Genomic DNA, 18,751 nt, shown 5'->3' with positions numbered 1-18,751 from the left:
GATTGCTATAATTAGTGTTTAAATTTTGACCAAGTTTTGAATTTAAAAAGGCAGCTAATGTGAGATTACATTGCTGCCGGGAGTTTTTGGAGGCCCTGAAGCAAAATCAAAGACAAGGCGCCCTGTGAACATGTCCTTTAGATTAGAGAAATTTCATTTACTGTTTTTACAATCGTTTGAATCCTTTTACTATTTCTAAGCATAATTCTGTTACTTTAAATCAATTAAATTTTAAAACGGAATTAATTACTTTATGAGGCCTCCTAGATCTCGAGGCCCTAGGGCAATTTGCCCCCCTTGCCCCCGTTGGTTTACACTATCAAGCTAGATTTTCAGCAGCAAGGGTAGAAACTTGTTTAGAGAGTGTTTAAACATATAATGAGTATACTAAACAAACTCAGTAGAAATAAAAAAGAAATTGAGAAGAACAGACACCTCTTCTAGCAAAGTAAATCATTTTCCAAATCACATTTTACAGTTAGCTTCTATACATTGTGATGATTCAAAACCTGAATTAATTTCAATTGTATTATATCTGTGAGAATTAAGTCAACCAAGAACGAATTCAGTTTTAAATAAGAAGAAAAACAAGCGGGTCGTCTAAGGATTTTTTGACACTGTTACTAGAAATGTACGCTTTGACTTTTTAAGTGCAAATTTAACGATGCAAAATTGAGTAAAACACAATTGCAGCTATGACTATACATACTTCTCAGTCTACGGTTAAGGTTATGGCTGTGGCTACGGTTATGGCTACGGTTACGGCTACAGCTAGCCTATTTGCTACGTTGTGTACAATTTTTACCTTTTTACATACTTAATACTGGTATTTATACCAATAAAACGTGCATGTGAGAAATACTTTAACACGATAAAACATAGTTGAATAATAATGTAACAGACAAATAAGACGCTACAAAAGCAACCTATTTTCTTTTTAATGTGCTGAAATGCTTTAATAAGACCTATGAGTTTAAAGTGGAATGTGAATAAACGCTTATGGTAAAAAAACTATGAGCAAAAACGTATTTATCCATAAAAACATAAGCAAATACGACTCTTATTGGTTTCTGTCAGACTTTGCAATGGTTACTTACCTTTTGGGTAATATCCGTTTGGGCAACATCCGTTTGGTTAATTTACAGAATGATATAAATGACGTTTCTTTTTATATACTGTACTATATACGTAACACTTTGTCACGAGTCTTCGATTTCACGTTCAAGTTTCCGACCGAGGGTAAAAGGATAATATGAACTTGAGGTGTTATCACTTTGGGCCTAGGAGCCATAAACATTGAATTTGATAAAATTCTCTTAGGCCTAAATTATTTTTTATAGAAATCAGAGCTTCACAAAAAAAGGTTGTGTTCTTTTCCTTACAATTTTTGTTTTGCAGTTGTTGCTGCGGTAGCAATTGAGGGGCAAATCGCTCCATGAAGATCTCGTAGACATTGGATGGAAATCTGTTTTGTTTTCGTTAAATTGATTGATTGTTTAAAACGATAGATTGAGAAAAACGTGTCAAAGCCCATAAAATTTAAATAAAAGTACAGGGATGCTATGGAGGGAATTTTCAAAAACGGCATGCCAATCAAATGCAGTCAAAACAGAGATCAATGTACAAAGGCATAATACAGCCAGGGGCGCAGTGAAAATTGAAGTTTTTTAGAGATAGGGGGTGGGGTATTGCTAAAGGAAACATTTTTTCAAAAAACTCAGACAAAGTAGCAACATTTCCAAAATTTTCTGACAAATTTGGTTCTCTAGGTGGGGGCTATGAACCCCTGTCCCCAGCCACTGCGCCCCTCAATACAGCAGACCGTTCGTGGCATCCAGGATATAATGTTCCTATTTATATAGTGACTAGGTCACGGTAGAATTTCAAATTTAATCAAAAAGCTGAGCTTTTGAAGATTGAATTTCTCCTTGCTCCGTAGAACCATACGACTTCTTCTCAAGGCTTCTCATAATGTCGTTTACTGTTCTTCCTTTCGTTTCTGGGACGAAAAACTTTGTGAAAATCCAAAACAGCAAGACAAGAACAATGAACGGGACAAACGTGTATGGTTTAATCTTTTCCTGCAAAACAAATGAACAGATCACAACAAGTTTACCTCACACAGAAAATTTTAGAGAACTATCCATGCATGCTGGTTATGCACGTGAAACGACATTTTTGTACAGCGTCATGTTGAAACGTTTGGCTTGTTTGGAATTAAGAGAAAGATCACATGATGAACAAAGATATTGTTTTGCAAAGTCGCCATGATTGCGTATGGCGAAGGGGAGCGTTTTGAAAGTAAAATAACTACCAAAGAAAACTTCAAAACATCTCAAACGTGTACTTGCAGCAGACTTAAACCAGCTCATGTTTCAATATTTGACAGGTAACTGCGAACTTTTCAACCACAGTGATAAATACATTACTTTTGGAATTTCGTGCCAGAAGAGTGGAGACATACTCAAAGTGTCCACATTCTTAGGCCCAGTGCAGTGCAGAAATTACGGAAATGACAAAGAGAAAAGGAAATTCTTCCTTTCATGCGCATTCCAATCTTAAAGATCATGTGATCAGATAATACGGGCCTCTTTGCTTAAAAGTAGTAGCATCTTTTTTCCGTGGTCACTCTTTATACCGTAGTTGTGCAAACCTTTCTTTCGAAAGGACTTTGAGCTGCAAAACCTTTTTCAACGTCAAGTTTTATGCCCTTTAATGGTCCTAAAACGTACCCGTCATGCAGTGCGAGTAACAAATCTCTGCACTCCTACATTAATCCTTTAGTCGTTCATATCTCAGTCCCTATTCGCCATTTTTCACGTAGAAAAAGTACATCATTTGTATCATTGTCCATTACTCAGGTTCAATTTATAAAAACTGCAAGTATTTCAACCTCAAATTTTAATTTTTGACTGCCAATGTTTATAGCTGAGAATCAAAAACTTCCTCTCATATTTCCAAAAGGAAGAGTAACTCTTATTTACTTTGAGACACTCTTCTACTTATAATAGAATTAAATGGTACATTGTGAAAAAGACAGAATTTAAGCTTTACAAGTATAATGTGATGATATAGCCTTTGAAGATACCTGTAGGCCAGGAAAGGTAATACCGACGATGAAACTTGAGAGCCAGTTTGTCATCCCAGACACACTTATTGCAGCTGGCAAAGGACCTTGGGAAAATAGCTCTGCAACTATGAACCATGGGATTGGGCCTAAAAACAAAAACAAAAATAGACAAAAGCTCAAGATGAAGCCCCAAGAGAAATTGCCTTTAGTCTTTTGAATAAAACTTTACAATCTAAAATATGTATACTCATTTAGCGAGAAACATCAACGAACGAAGATTCTTTATCCACATTTAGGCATATCACCACTTCATGCATTTAAATATCAGTCCTTGTTTCTCGCAGAATACCGTTTTCTTGACTATGAAAGAATTTGCTCATATCAATTTTTGCTTGCCGTGGTACATTATCATTGCACACCTGAAAACCGAAGACCTAATACAATGAACATCGGGGAAGTATTATTGATCAGATATAACTCATGAAGGCTTTTGTTTGTCTGGAATCATAATTGTGAATTCACAAGTTTGTTTATTCCCAACTGTCATAAACTACAGAATTGTACAAACATAAAAAAGAACTTCTGTAACAAATTGTGCAAAATAAAAACAGAATGAATTCTTGAATAATGCTTTCCCGTTAGAGCAAAAACATCACATAAACTTGCAGAGGATTGAGAAATTTCGAAGTACGAACCTGGGCCTAGCTGGAAAAAGATCACCAATACCAAAGTCAAGATAATGGAACTCCATCGCGCCCACGCATGCACTTTCTGAAATGGAAAACGCATCGTATGAGGTTTTGATTATGACCAAAATACTACACAAATATAGGAAGATTTTCATTTATTGTAATTCTTTAAATGTAAGTAGCTTAATAAAAGATCAAATTAATATTAAAATAAAATATTCCTTATCATGATGTTTTTCTTTCACAATTGATCTTATCGTTTGCACTGTTTCTGTCAGGCTCTCTGTTTGTGCCATTTCTAACCTATCCGGACTTAAAACTCATAATGGCCTAGACACGCTCAGACAACCAATGACGTATCTGATCATCTCTGAGCCTGAAATCTCTAAAAGCATGCAAGTACCTTCCATAGAACTTCTTACGCATTGACTAACCTGGACAAAAGCAATCGTCATGCAAATGTAGAACACGAACATGCCACCAAGGCCCCATAACATAAGCGTCCGTCTGCCTTGTATTTCCACAAGTCTCACCTATACAATAGAACAAAATAGACATTTATAAATTTTTACCGAACAACATCGTTTCAAAACTCTATCATGCAAAATTTTCATGCAAATTTGTCCTATGATGTCATAGTTACAGCATCCTACGAGTTAGGAAGCCGCAACATGCAAGCGCTTCTTAGCGAACAATGAAATTAACATTAGGACGTCAAATCATCTTAATACAAACACATCACTGCATTGCATACTTTCATTCTGCCTTGTAACATAAGAAAAGTATACCTCTACCACCGAGGTCCCATAAAAAATGAGATGAGGGTCTTACCACTATCGCCGTCATGATAACGCTAACGGCTCCAACACCAGTTGTGGCCAACTGGGCATTCTTCAAGCTTAGGCCCACATTTTTAAAAACATCTGTGGAGTAGAACAGTACCTACGAGGCAGAAAATACGTCCGAACTGATATTCTGTGTACGTCTGAGAAACAGTTTGATAGGAAAAATTACAATAGGGGAATGGTTTAATTTTCTTTTGTATTTATTGGCCAAAGACCGATTCTAACGATTCTTGGAAGATTTTAATAGAGGCAACTTCTTGGAAAATGTGTACATTTAGTTTTTGCTGGCTTTATCCGTAGGCTATCAAAGATGATAACCAATGAATTTTAGATATAAATCCCTTGCCCCAGCCCGTGGTCCCCAACCATATCTCCGCCACTTTCGCGTCCTATATCGCTAATATATCATAAACGGACAATTGCGAGTACAATGTTGTTGATACGGTTATAAATAGTCTCTATCTTTCTTATAGGGCCATTCATCAGAAGAAGAAAAAAATATTTACGTCATACCCCATTAATTCCACAAAGCTGCTGCGAAAGCTGCAAGACGATGCTAATGATCAGCGGTCTTCTGAGCACAGGGGACTTGAACAGGCCAATGATTGATACTTTTGATTCGCTGTCTTCTTGTTCCTTTTCAGTCTGCAAAAATCAACGAAAATGATCAGTTCATTCTTCTACCCCACCCCCTCCAAATCTATAGCATCAAATTCAAAATATGAAATAAGAAATCGCCTATTAAATAATTAACACCCTAACATTTTTTTAATTGGCTCTTGAGCATAGCGCAACGCAAAAAAGCTTGATCTTTAATTAATAAACATAAGTTCATCAATAACGTTTGGTAATTATAGCAAGATGATTCAGTTCGATCCCCAGGGGGGGGGGCACTTGGCACACAGACAAACGGGGGGGTCAGTCCGAAATTTTTGGGTCAAATGTTTGCCAAAAGTGATATTTTTGGGTTAAATATTTGTCAGAAATGATATTTTTGGGTCCTGCGAAAATAGTAGATACAATTCTCATATTTCTGATTTAGAAACACTGATATTTTTGGGTATTCATGAGATTTCCATATCCGAATCAAATGTATTGTTCATGGATCTAATTCGCTGAGGTTTATTTTACCCACTTCATGTCACGTCGGGAGTCATGTTACCATACTCTTTGGAAGTTTTAATGCTATTTTTTGTACTCACTGTAAACTTTATATGGCACGAAATATGCTAGAGAAGTCTGATGTGATACTAGATATGATATGATATGATATATGATGTGATACTAGATATTCTCAGTTTCAATTGTTGTGAATATCCAAATTGAACATTTGCTCCATGTGTGGTAATGGCAACTGCAACTATTTACGGCTTTTTTGAATTGCAGATCTTATAAATTACAGCTATGTCATATTATCTCACCAAAAATTCCAATTTGTAATATTTTTGGGTACAAGATATAAGTAAAACTGATATTGTTTGGTCTTATTGAAAATGAGCTGATATTTTTGGGTGGCCTTTAAATTTCTTGGACTTACCCCCCCCCCCCCCCCCCCCCCCCGCATGTCTGAGTGCAGAGTTCCCTTCTGGGGTTCGATCACACCAGCTCGATCACTAAGCAACACAGAACCGCTTTGCCCTACCCATCGATGAACCGTGTATAGCTCTATCTACACGGCAGCAAGCAATCTGCTACTGTACGGCAAACATTTAATTTAATTAGATACAATATCACATGATTTTGTCACAAAATAATAGGAAACTGCAGATTACATATGAATGAGACTAATAAAATAGGTTTCCCAAATCAATTCCAAGTTTCACATCATAGTCCAGACGATTCTCAAACTCTTAACTTAAACAGCTTTCAACATCGCGCCGAAATAGATTTTTGCACAAACACAATGTATAATTTTCTATTATAAAGCTAAATAACTGGCTAGCATTGTTCAATAAATATAGATATTGACAAGAAACAGCAGTACTATTCATTCTTCATGCATAAGTTAACCGACTTAGGCCTGTTTAGATTGTTCTTTTCTCAAAGCAATCTTCCTCATGTGAATGAAGCAAATTAATAATTCATAAACAAGAAGTTTTCATCAACACTATATCTTGGCTTTGCTTTATGGTGTGAGAATCAAAAGCACTGTTTTTACGCAAAATACAAGGTCATGTCAATGAATTAGCTTAATCCTTAGAAACCTTTTCTCGCACAAAGGTTTCCTTTAAATTTTGATATACTTAAATCCAGTGGCGCACACGTAGGGGAAGGGGGCGGTCGCCCTCCAATATTTTGACAAGAGGTTTTGTCATTTGACTAAAGATTTTGACATAAAACAATGGGAAAGGTGACATCACCTTATCAAAACATTAGGCCTCCCCCCCAAAAAAAATAAAATTTGACCAAGTGTCCGCCCCTGCCTAAATCTACTAACAATCATTGTTGAATTTCTAATAATTAACGAAATTCAAGAAGAAAACTAGCTAGTATAATATATATGAAACCAAGACATTCACATATATACCTTAAACTTCAAAAAAGCCTAGATAGTGGCGGAAAAAGCTAGATAATAATGGAACCATGAGAAAAAACATAAGCTTGGAATTTAAAAAAGCCTCATCCAAGACTATAATACTAATACAGCAAGATTTACAAAACAGTTACTTTATTTGGACTAAACCTCGTGATTTCTTCGAAAAGAAAAGCATAGTTTTAATTTTTCGAGTTATGAAGTTCTTATGAATGTAAGAGACAGCCAGTGGGAATATCCTACCTTCATTTCATCGATATCAGCAGACACATCAGTGACACCACGCAGTTTTCTCAGCGCTAGGATGAGAAAAACACTATCATTTAAGAAAATATTCTATAGAATCTTTAGGGTAAAGGATAAAAGGCATTTGAAGTGTTGAACAAGAGGCTATTTCTATCTTTTAAACTGGCCTTTAAGAATCCCTCAATTTTGGTCTTACAGTAACCATACAGTAACCAATACAATGTCATACAGAAGCCATACAATAACCAATAAATCGGGTAATTTGCAGACCCTGGGCATCATTGCATGATACTATAGCCCCATGGGTAACCGCCTATTAAACTGACAGTTCTCAACAGTTTTCAGATTGTTAACTGATCACTGTTACCTTTACTTCGCTCATAGAGCTATGAAAACAGAGACTAAATTTGCAGCGATTTGATAGCCTGTGTTCCAGACCCCTAACTTGAAAGTAGAGGGTCTGTGTAACCGAGAGCCAAATCGCGTACGAGCGTTTTCCTAGATAGAAACTTTGAATATGCGTTCATTTCTTCGCTATTTGAATACGTTAACTGGCATGGCAAACTAAGCTATGTTTACGCCGTTGTTCATTTCTGTCATGAATGTCGCATAATTTATGTATGCATAATCAATTTTCCCAGAGATCCTGGAAAAACGCTTGTACGCATTTGGCTCTCGGTTACACAGACCATTTGCTTCAAGTTAGGGGTCTGGAACAAAGTCTATGATCTGCTGGTGTAAAAACTTGTGCTTTTGCAGCCATATCTCGACCAATTTCTCAGATTCTGCATATTTAAATGTTTTTAATTAAGATCTATCAGGTTATGTGATCTGAATGAAAAATTCTAAAAATAGATTTTTGTGACATCATCACTTTGGACTCTATTAATATTGGGCAACAAAACAGCTATAAATTTCGTTTTTGGACAAAAGGGGACACGAATGAAATTCTTGGTCCAGCCTAAATGAAAGGAAACTAACCTATCTCCGCTTCCTCTTCGTCTTCTTGAATAATTAGAAGATATCTTGGACTTTCTGGACAAAACGGCAGCACACAAAGCTGGGCAATAGCAACAAATGCAGTGATACCAAATAGGTATGGCCAACCTTTTTCAGTTCCCAGAACCTAAATTCAAATAGGACAAAATTACGTTTGGCACTTTGTTAGCGACATCTAGGCTCTTTCTGAATATTCAGAATATAACAAGATCAAGCTAGGGCCATATCTAGATATACTTTATAAGGTCGCTAGCTGTGATTGTCAACCAAAAAGGCAGGTGACAAGTTAGGTTCAATGTACAATTGCACAAACGTGCAGATCCTTTTACTGTTAATTTCATTCTGCATCACTGACAAGCCAGTTTGGACCATTTGGTAATGTAAAATGCTACGAAAGGGGCGCTTCTAGTCTTCTAGTATAATCTGAAACTTGAACCTTATGCAGAACTGAACTTTATGCAGAACATAACCTTTCCATTTTAGTCAGCAAGGTTTAAGGCTGTGGTAAGGTTTAATTGGCTTAACACATTCGCTGGTTCACCGTAAGCAGAAAAGCACCTGAATGAGTTGAAAGGAAACAGTTACAAGATTCTTGTCAAACCTTGCATACAGCAAATAATTTCATTACTGGTTTATATTGATCTCTAGGCCAATCAGTGCAAAGGGAGGTAATGAACAAAAAATACTGAGATAATTGTAAAAGAGTTAACATGTAGTGAATATTACTGTTTCCTGTTCTTTGAAACTATTATGTTGTCAAATGATCATAGCAAGCATGGAACTCAAAGAAGGAACTTGGAACCTGTCTTATTCTAACACCAAAAGCAAGTTTCCATGTATAACTAATGGTTTTACTAATCAGAGCAGTCTAAATGTGCACTGAATAACCTGGGTCATGTAGAATTATACCCTATTTTTGCACCTTAATATGTATGATACACTGTCTTTTACAAAAAATATCGAATTGAGCGGAATTGTAACTGAATGAATTCAAAGGAAACAGTTGTAAGAAACAAATGTCTTGAAACATAGCAAACAATGTCAAGATTTTTACCATTTCTAGTCCCAACACTTGTGATATGAGAAGTCCAGTCACAATGCCAAATTGGTTCAAGGTCCCAAGTGAACCCCTCAAGTTAACTGGAGCAACTTCGGAGAGATACATGGGTGCCACAACAGTATTGATGCCTTTTAAAAAGAACAGAATGTCAGTGTTGAGAGATAACATTGGCTTATTACACATCTAATTAAAATACCTAAAGAATTCCAGCTTCTGAAGGGCTAGCAGTTATTGTCACACGTTTTCTGGAAACTGATTTTTATCATGTTTCTTGTCTGACTTACATTCCCAATAAAATTATGAAAAGCTCAGCATAGTAAACTCACCAGCATCAATGCCAATCAAAAATCTGCCAACAATCAAGATGTATATTGAGTTTGTTGTCTTTGTTAGGAAAAGAAATACTCCAGCTATGATAGCAATAAAGTTGTTTGCAATCAGAGTCTTCTTTCTAGAAAAGACAGTAAACAATTTTGAAGAAATTTTCAAAACAGATTTATAGATATAGAATCAGGATACTCCTAGTCTGGTTTGGTCTGTGATAAAGCTTTTCTAAGCGCTTTTATCTGGGGGTCAAAACTCAGTTAAAAGTAATAGGAATAGTAGTCTATTGTGTTATAAAAAGACAATTAATTGGGGCTAAAGCTGCAATTTCCCTCTAGCCCAAGGACTGGTCTGTGAGATACATTAGGGTAAGTATGAAAAGCCTTTTAATCTAAGTCATCTGTTAAGGATTTAAATAAAGATCAATGTAAGTAAATTGTACCAGGAGAAATTTTTTCTAAAATAATTAATGACGTTCCGAGCACAGCCCGTTATTAAGGAAAACTTGATAACCGGCTATGCTCAAAACTACGTATTTTAGAAAAAAATTTTCCTGGTACAATTTACTTACATTGATCGTTATTTAAATTCAGCATATTGTACCGCATGCATTTTAGTATATTTGGTATCAGATCATTAAGTTTTCAAGGACCTAAAATCTGGAATTTACTCCTGGAATCAATAAAGACAGCACAAAATACTAGACAATTTAAGAATTTGATCAAAACTTGGTTCCTTGAAAACAAGTGCGCATGCTCGTTTTGCAGTAAATGAACTTTCTTATGCAATCCTTGAAATTGCTTTATGTTATTCTTAATTAGTGTATATTCACTATTGTGAAAACTAACGTTAAATAATCTACAATACAATACAATACAATACAATACAATATTTATGGAATCTTCTGTTAAGGAACCTTCAGACAAATGGTTAAAATAGTTCTTCTCATAGTAGATGCCAAGTTTTAAGATTAGTGCAATAAATACAATACAAAAGTACATGTGGCAGGGGGTAGAGGCAGAAGCAACCACAGGGGGTGAGTAGGGGCAAAAAATTAAACACTCTTATCCAGAGTGTTTCAGAAAAAGGAATTACATGACAGAGAAAAAAATTTTGAAAGGCAACAACAAAAGATTACAGATACAAATATCTTCAATCAGTATGATAAAGCGATCAATTGAGACATATGACATGGCCTGGGATCAGGGCCAGGGTGCTGGGGTTTTCAAGGTATTCAGGAATACCAACTTTTTTCCAAACAACTTTTAATGCTTTTAATATGTTCCAAAATGGCATACCGGAAAACAAGGACCCAGGACCTTAAGGCAGGACCCAGGATCAGGACCCAGGATGAAGGACCAGGACCCAGGACCCAGGACCATGAGCCAGGACCCAGGACCGTCCTGATCCTGGGAGTGCAGCCATTCCTGCTTCTAGAGCATAGAAACATTCTAATGCCTTGCAATTTAAACATATCAAGACTACTTATGCTTTGACGGCTTGCTAATGGTGTGGGCTTTGCTGTGTGCATCAAATCTACCCCGATCCTACTAAAGAATAATAATTGCTGTGCTAGCCAACTATGCTAAAACAACCACGTCAGGTTTGCATGGCCAAAAAGAGTTTTTCACATTTTCAAGGCGTTGCTTTGGTTTAATCGTACATTTACATATTCCCGAGCTACCCGAGTTTTCGCTTTCCATACAAGGTCAGAAATAAAATCAGATTCATTTCCCCCTTACAATGATGTGCAGTCTTTTGTTCGATGTGTAAAACTTTTGGATTTTATGGACAATTGTCCATGGTATGCAATGTTATAACTTGGTATTCTTATAAAGGAAACAGCGAGTGCATCATTGAAAACATACACGGTCCTGGGTCATGGTCCTGGGTCCTGGTCCAGGGTCCTGCCTTAAGGTCCTGGGTCCTGCCTTAAGGTCCTGGGTCCTGGTCCTGGGTCCTGCCTTAAGGTCCTGGGTCCTTGTTTTCTGGTATGCCTTCCAAAATCAAATTCCAAATAAAATTATATTTTTGCCCATACAATGCCATTACAAAGCAAACAAAGGTTCTTTAAAAAGAATCAATGACCCTTTATATTGTTTTGACAGTGGGTAAAGAGACTTTTTAATCCCTTTTGTTTTCCAATGAGGCCAGCAGCCAGCAGTCACAAGGTATTCAAAGGCCATCCTGAATACACCCATGTTGTTTTTGACTGACCCTGAACTCAGTCACAAGAGATAACTGTGAGGCTAAACAAAGAATTTCTAAAGTGAAGCTATTCAGAACTTGTCCAAATACCTTGAGAATACATGTGCCTATGCAGCTGTGTTTTCGGAACCGAATACTGCTTATAAATTTGCAAGTTTCAAAGTATGTTCAACACAGATAATCAGAATAAAATGCTGGCCTTATCTGGTTACTTCAGAATCCAAACTAAATACCTTCGAATATGGTGCGGCTTCATAGAAAGGCTTTTGGCCGTGTTTTGTTCTTGGATACAGGCCTCAGTTTTTACTACCCGATAACCTTTCATATGTGTATATCAAAAGTGCAATGAAGTATTTGTTTTCAAGCAGAAGGTACATAATACAAATGAGATCTAGTTTTCTTGCAAGTTGATCCTGGACAACTGAGATATTTAGCAAATAAACCCTTTTAAGTAAAACATTTTAAATATGATCTATAGCACACCACAAACGTTTTGGGTTTCTTGTTATTTTTTGTTGGAATATGGACAAGGTGAAGTAATTTATCAAAACTATTTAGACATCATTTTAGAAGCCAATTTTGAAAACCCTTTTTGCAGGGCTATATAAAGGGGTGTGACATTTTGGGGATTTTATTTTTTTGGGTGTGGCATTTTATCGAGTAGATTTTTATTACCTTGAATACCAATCTAATATTGCTCCAAGCCGCCCCTGACTGGGATCATATGAATATTTATCATATCAGAGCTATACTTTTAAAAGTACATGTATTTTTGTTTGAAGGCAAAACTACCTTTTCATTGAAGGTATTACAAATAATGTATATCATTGAAAAAACTTTGCATTTGATTCTGTTTCTAATTTAACATTCTAATACTTGATAAAAGAGGTAAACATTTATAAATAATGTACCTTCCAAATCGCTTTGCAAAATGTGGCCCAACTAAGGCACCTATCATCCCACCAATGGCAAAAATTGACACTGCAGTTGGCCAAAGCAAATTTTCAAACTGCTTGCCACCATTGAAGAACTTTTTGATAACCTATAAGAAGGAAAAACAAACAATCAATTTCATCAGAGAGGTTCTTGATTCATGAATATAAAATCTCATTTAAAATGATGATTTAAGAGTTTACAAAAAGCCAACTTGACTGTCACTCTACTTTCCTTGCATATCAATCAATACGTAAAGAGGTTCTGAAAGAATGATATAACAAAAACATATTTTTAAAATATTTATTCCATAACCTGCAACACAATAATGAAAACCTGTAAATGTGCAAAGCCATCTAAATGCGTCATGAATTGGCTGAAATATGACCAAACGAGCACAGGCTCTTTTCCCATCAAACCTCTGCAGTTTTGTTGCTTTTCATAACTTCATGAACAGAGCCAAAACAATAATCCGTTCTTCAAATCTTTCATGGCACATCTCATCCAAATTTTGGACATGTTTAACTGATTTTGCATATTTAGAAGTTCCTTCATGGGCTTGTTTTAGGTTATGTGATTGAAATCTAAAAATGCTAAAATAGATTTTCCTATGATGTCACACTTAAAGGCATTGAGTCATGATAAATAGACTGGGTATACCCTTAGTGCCGAAATCCGCTGAGTCATGATTTCCATGACTGCGATGCTATTGGTTGACCTTGACCTGGTCACATGAACTCACCTCGTACTGATTAAAATAACAGTTTCCATCAATAGCAAGTTGTCAACAACGGATGCCAATATCACATGAAACAGCAGCGATCACCCAGAAACCAAATGACCTCCTATAGAGAAAGCCTATTTACCATGACTCAATGCCTTTAAGAACTTTATAAAGTGGCTTAAAGGCATTGAGTCATGGTAAATATGCCTTCTCTATAGGGGGTCATTTGGTTTCCGCCTGATCGCTGCTATTTCATGTGATATTTGCATCCGCTGTTGACAACTTGCTATTGATGGAAATTGTTTTGTCAATCAGTGCGAGGTGAGTTCATGTGACCAGTTCCAGGTCAACCAATAGCATCGCAGTCATGAAAATCATGACTCAGCGGATTTTGCACTTAGGGTATACCCAATCCATTATATCATGACTCAATGCCTTTAATGATGTCACAAAAGTCTATATTCAATAATCTTTGAATTTGGAATCAAATAATCTTCGCAAAAAGTGGGGGGCTTTAGCCTCCTGCTCCGGGATGCCTGATCCAAAAAGCAAAAATTTGAAACACACAAAACACCCTAAAGCTTTAAATGGAGCTGTGACTGAAACCCTGAAACTACGACATATGGCGCCACCGCAAAGCAACACCAGGCATCAATCAATGCCAGACTTTGATTTCTGTCACACCCCCAACCACATGACTTGCTAGTTACAGTTGCATAAGATATCGTACTTGGTTTAACAGACCTATTACTTTTCGTACTAAAATACTCTTAAAGATAACGTATTGAAGTAGCCCTTTGAAAAAACTAAAAATATTAGCATTTGTTAGATGAGAAATTTGCAGATTCGGACTTTGTTGAAACAACATGAAATCTTTTGTTTATAAATTGACTTGTTAACGATATATGCTTCCTGTAAAGACGATTGTGAAACAAGATGAAAGAATCTTTGAAATATATATGAATGAATTAAAACTACTTCTTAACGTTCACATTACGATATTGAATGAGCGCAAATACATACATCTTTCGGGGCATTAACGACTCCAAGGTTGTAACCAAACTGAAAGGACGAGCCAAGAAAACAAGTTATTGCCGTAATTATCAGCCATGCAGTTGGCCTCCCTTCTGAAACTAAAACTTCCTTTCCCTTCAGCTCTGAAACAGGAGAGTTAAGTACAACGTCTTTTTCTGCAAATCGCTCATAATCGTTCCTAAGGTCTGTTTCAGCAATATTACCATCCGCCATCTTTGCCACAGGAAGAGACAAATCAAATCGTGTGTGACCACGAGGCTTTCAGTGATCATTGATTATATATACAGCGTGTTTATCCGGGGGGCCCGGTGCACTGAGTGAATCTTATTATGTTTTATGGTGTCCTAATCCAATTGGCTAATCAAAAAGGAGGGGGCGTTAATGTAACCCTTGGTTATTATAGGATAATGTTTTACCCAATATGTAGGTTCGAAGACATATATAAATGCTAGTTCAACTTCAAGAGCTTTATGATGCACACTCCATGATTACAAGGTTAAACTGACGCACAATTATATTTCTAAACAAACTTTTATAAAAAACGTGTAAATGATTAATCTGTAATCAACGAAACAGAGCATTTTCCTATTGTTATGTTGTATCAACATGATTGTTTATAACAGAGGTTGGCAACGGCGAATTCCATGTACTACACTAATAGGTTTCAATTATTTTTCTAGATCACATGTAACAAAAACAAAAAAATGATTGGAAAACCAGTTCGGTCTTAACATTGTTAAAAGTTAATCGCCAGAACTCTACCAAAATCGGATGATAATTCCTTCGTCGCCCATCCGCTTCCAACGCGAAGAGTCATTTGGGGGGGGGTGGTTGGTATGTCTATTTCGACGGTCTACGAATGTCAAAAGCCTTCTATAACTATAGGTGAATCATATTCAGTGCAAAAGGAAGGGATTCAGAAAACATTATAAGCCAACTCTTTGAATCGACTACATAAAATACCTGAAGCGAATGTCTGCTATCTCCCCCTCCCCCCATACAACATTACCCTTAAAGGGGCCATTCCGATAGGTTAAAAAGCCCAACAGAGCCGGGGCTTTCGTATGTGCACGTGTGCTTCAACAGCATAATAGCACGTCAGCAATGATTTTGTGATCCAGGAAATAGTGTTGTATAATCTTCATTAATTGCATAACTCCTGATAAAATACCCGGAGTAGTATTACTTCTTCGTGATAGTCACCTGCTCAGAATCGCGGGTTGAGTAAAGGGTTTCCTAATCCCGTGGTTAGTAAATAGTTACCGACTCTGTATCCTGTTTTGAATGCTAGGAGCATCAGGTTCAAAATCCTGTTCTATTCGCTCGGGGCTCGGGATTCGGTTAGGGTGTAAAGCAGTGCGAGTGCTAGCTTTTTCGCTCTAGGGAGGTAGTCAGGTGTAAAATGTTGCTTAAATCGATTGATTCTCAGGACCTTTAAAAAGCAGAGGATGGCCAATAAATGATGCGACGTAAATCGGTTAAATCTTTCCTTCTTTTCTTTCGGTAAAATCGTCCCGGCAGCTACATAACTTGCATGCTAACAACGGCATAATAATTAACGCGTGACATGGGCATAATCTTTCTCAAGAACTACCCCAGAGGTCTTCCAAAACTGATATATCTCCTATAAATATCTCAAAACGACGAAGGCGACAAGATCTTTCACAAGCATCTTGCCCCTAGAACGGTGCATGCCTAAACTGCTTTCTCTTGCTGTTACTTTTCCATAATTCTTACTTCCTAAGATGAGGTACGGGGCTCCTATAAATACTGAACTAAAAACAATATACATACGTAAATGAAACGGTGAAAGGAAGTAATCTACTTAGTAACGAGCGGGGTGGGGTAGCGCGATATCCTAAAATACTGGGTTGCTATGGCGATCTACTTAACATGCTGATAATTGACGTAGGTATGAAGTTACTCATAATAATACAAAGATTATCCTAATACACGTGATAGAAAAATGCGGAACGAGCAAGGAAAGTTACAGATAAACAAGAGTGATTAGGTAAGGAAAATCAAACGAATGGACTAGAGAGAAAGGCCTAAAATTAGCAGTATTACACAGGCCTCATTTGCCAAGAAAATGAGTGAGTTTGAAAGTTCACTGAAACAAGCGCTCTCACATGGCTAAAAATCCTCGATTTTGAGAAAAAACGTTGTTCGAAATTGCATTTTGCAGAAACTCACCCTCAGCTTGTTCTTAATTTGTTCCTAACTTTTGACCAATTTAGAGGCTTGTGTTCTTATAAAATTGTTCTTATAAAATAAAAAGAGTGTAGACCTAGAATATGCAGACGACATCACAAGCATAACATCAGACTACACATACATCCAATAAAAACAAAACGATCTACCAGAAATTCTTTCGATTCACAACTTGACCATAAATACAAGCAAAAACCAAAAATTTTACAAACACAAAATGTGCAAATAATCCTTTGGTGATACAAAACTTGAAAATGGCTTTGAAAAAAGCCATGTTTTCCAGGGTACGTGAAAAAGGAACTTACAACAACGTCTTTAACGTAATAAAGCTACCATCGCCAGCTGGGGCTACTTTTTTGCAATTCTTTCCTGCAAGAATATTCTAAAAAGCTTATAAGAATATTTGCCGGTATCAATTTCACTCCTGTCTGTTGCTCAACTCGCATACCAAAGCACAGAAAAGAGTTCACGTCTTCATTTCCATTGTCAGAATATATTCTTCAAGTCAGGATTAAAATCAATCTAGTTTGAATTAATTCACCTCTACAAGAATATTCAAACAATAGGACGATAACGCAAATGGATTATTCTTTGAAAAATTCTTCATCGGAATACAAGGAAGAATATTCAAAGAATAAAATCTTGTGCTTAAAATAATACTATTCTTGTTGAATATTTTTTCGTGTTACGGGGCCTTAAGTTGAAAACGAACTCCTTTTGTCTACGTGTAGATAGATTCCAAAACTGCTAGATGGAGGGACGATCGGGCCTTACCAATAATCTGGAACATGTTGCCATTATAGTTTTTGCACAATCTGGGTTTTCTGGGTTGTCCGATAGCAGAATCACATGTTTTAGTTGTACTCAAGGACGCCTGCACAAGATTAGGGCAGGAGGGGCAGTGTTGGTGCCGAAGGCAAATCATTGAATTTTTCTATTAACACAATCGAGCATTTCTAGGTGGGAGGGGGGCCAGGGTGGGGTAATATACTAAAATATTAACTTGAATATGTGCCACCCATACAGCTGGGTTTTTAACAACAAAGATCCTAAACATAAAGAAAATGTTGACGAAATTATCCATAAATGAAAATGGTTATTAAATGGCCTTGTCACTCACTATTCACAATATTTGGCTTGATAAAAATCATAGCTGTTATAAATGGGCTGGTTGTAAAATTTTGATTGCCCGCTAAGTTTTTATACCGATTTATCCTCCTTAGGTTCCTGGAGTTCTTCTGACGGTACGCATCTTTTGTCTATCATTTATTATCTTTGCCGCTCTCCCTGTGTGGCCGACCTTGTCACAGACAAACTTTTCATTCTCTGCATTTTTGTGCTGGTGTTATCATCTTTCTAGTATTTTCTAATAGATATTAACATAACGAGAGTAGTCAAAGAAGTCATCATATTACAGGGCACTTCTTGCCCTCTCTGCCCCTCTTCGAAGAGGGCAGGAGGGGCAGCTGCCCCTCCAGCCCCCTCTTGTGTAGGCGCCCCTGGTTGTACTTTTAGATCTGCAAGACCGAGGTGGCTGTTCTCTTTGGGAATGAATTTGTTTCCAATACTAGACGGAACGTGTTGTTTTATTCTATCCTCCAATCTTTGGGTAGTGCGTTCTACATAGCTAGAATCACACTGGCACGTAAATTCATATACAACGGAACTCTTTTGGATGAAGGAAGGGCCTTTTTTGTACCGTAAACAATGCGTGGATTCACGGCAAAGAATTAATTTGTGATGGCCTGTTTTATCTGTTTTTCAAAACGCAAGGAACTGTCACCGATCCAAGGTAGTTTTAGATAGACCGGGCACATTTGGGGACCAAATTTCACGTCAGCCGAGAAATTAGCTATCTTCTTCTTAATAAAAAT

General features: G+C 36.8%; 1 protein-coding gene across 3 annotated transcripts; it reads right to left on the bottom strand.

Moving 5' to 3' along the window:
- Positions 1-438: 438 nt before the first annotated feature.
- Positions 439-16,752, bottom strand: LOC135688835 (solute carrier family 2, facilitated glucose transporter member 3). 3 transcript variants are annotated; one of them, XM_065205866.2, is made up of 12 exons: positions 14,655-16,752; positions 12,886-13,016; positions 9,769-9,893; positions 9,437-9,570; positions 8,365-8,509; positions 7,381-7,436; positions 5,118-5,249; positions 4,591-4,701; positions 4,194-4,292; positions 3,766-3,841; positions 3,089-3,216; positions 439-2,081 (listed from the first exon to the last, which is right to left on the bottom strand). In XM_065205866.2, the coding sequence occupies exons 1-12, from the start codon at positions 14,877-14,879 to the stop codon at positions 1,890-1,892; spliced, it is 1,554 nt and encodes a 517-aa protein (XP_065061938.2). In that variant the 5' UTR covers positions 14,880-16,752; the 3' UTR covers positions 439-1,889. The 3 variants fall into 3 exon arrangements, with proteins under 3 accessions (XP_065061938.2, XP_065061939.2, XP_088966065.1); XM_065205867.2 differs by lacking the exon at positions 14,655-16,752 and adding an exon at positions 13,327-13,552; XM_089109939.1 differs by lacking the exon at positions 14,655-16,752 and adding an exon at positions 13,244-13,336.
- Positions 16,753-18,751: the final 1,999 nt, after the last annotated feature.

Source organism: Rhopilema esculentum, chromosome 9, assembly GCF_057945365.1.
Source record: "Rhopilema esculentum isolate cy_ngs chromosome 9, ASM5794536v1, whole genome shotgun sequence".
Classification (NCBI taxonomy): Eukaryota; Metazoa; Cnidaria; class Scyphozoa; order Rhizostomeae; family Rhizostomatidae; genus Rhopilema; species Rhopilema esculentum.
This window is presented reverse-complemented; position numbering and strand designations above follow the sequence as displayed.

Excerpts from the sequence above, each read along its gene's own strand:
- LOC135688835 (XM_065205866.2), bottom strand. The coding sequence starts at position 14,879 with ATGGCGGATGGTAATATTGCTGAAACAGACCTTAGGAACGATTATGAG. Across the intron at positions 5,250-7,380 it reads CTGATATCGATGAAATGAAG|ACTGAAAAGGAACAAGAAGA; the intron begins GTAGGATATTCC and ends TGATTTTTGCAG. Across the intron at positions 3,842-4,193 it reads TGACGATTGCTTTTGTCCAG|AAAGTGCATGCGTGGGCGCG; the intron begins GTTAGTCAATGC and ends TTTCCATTTCAG.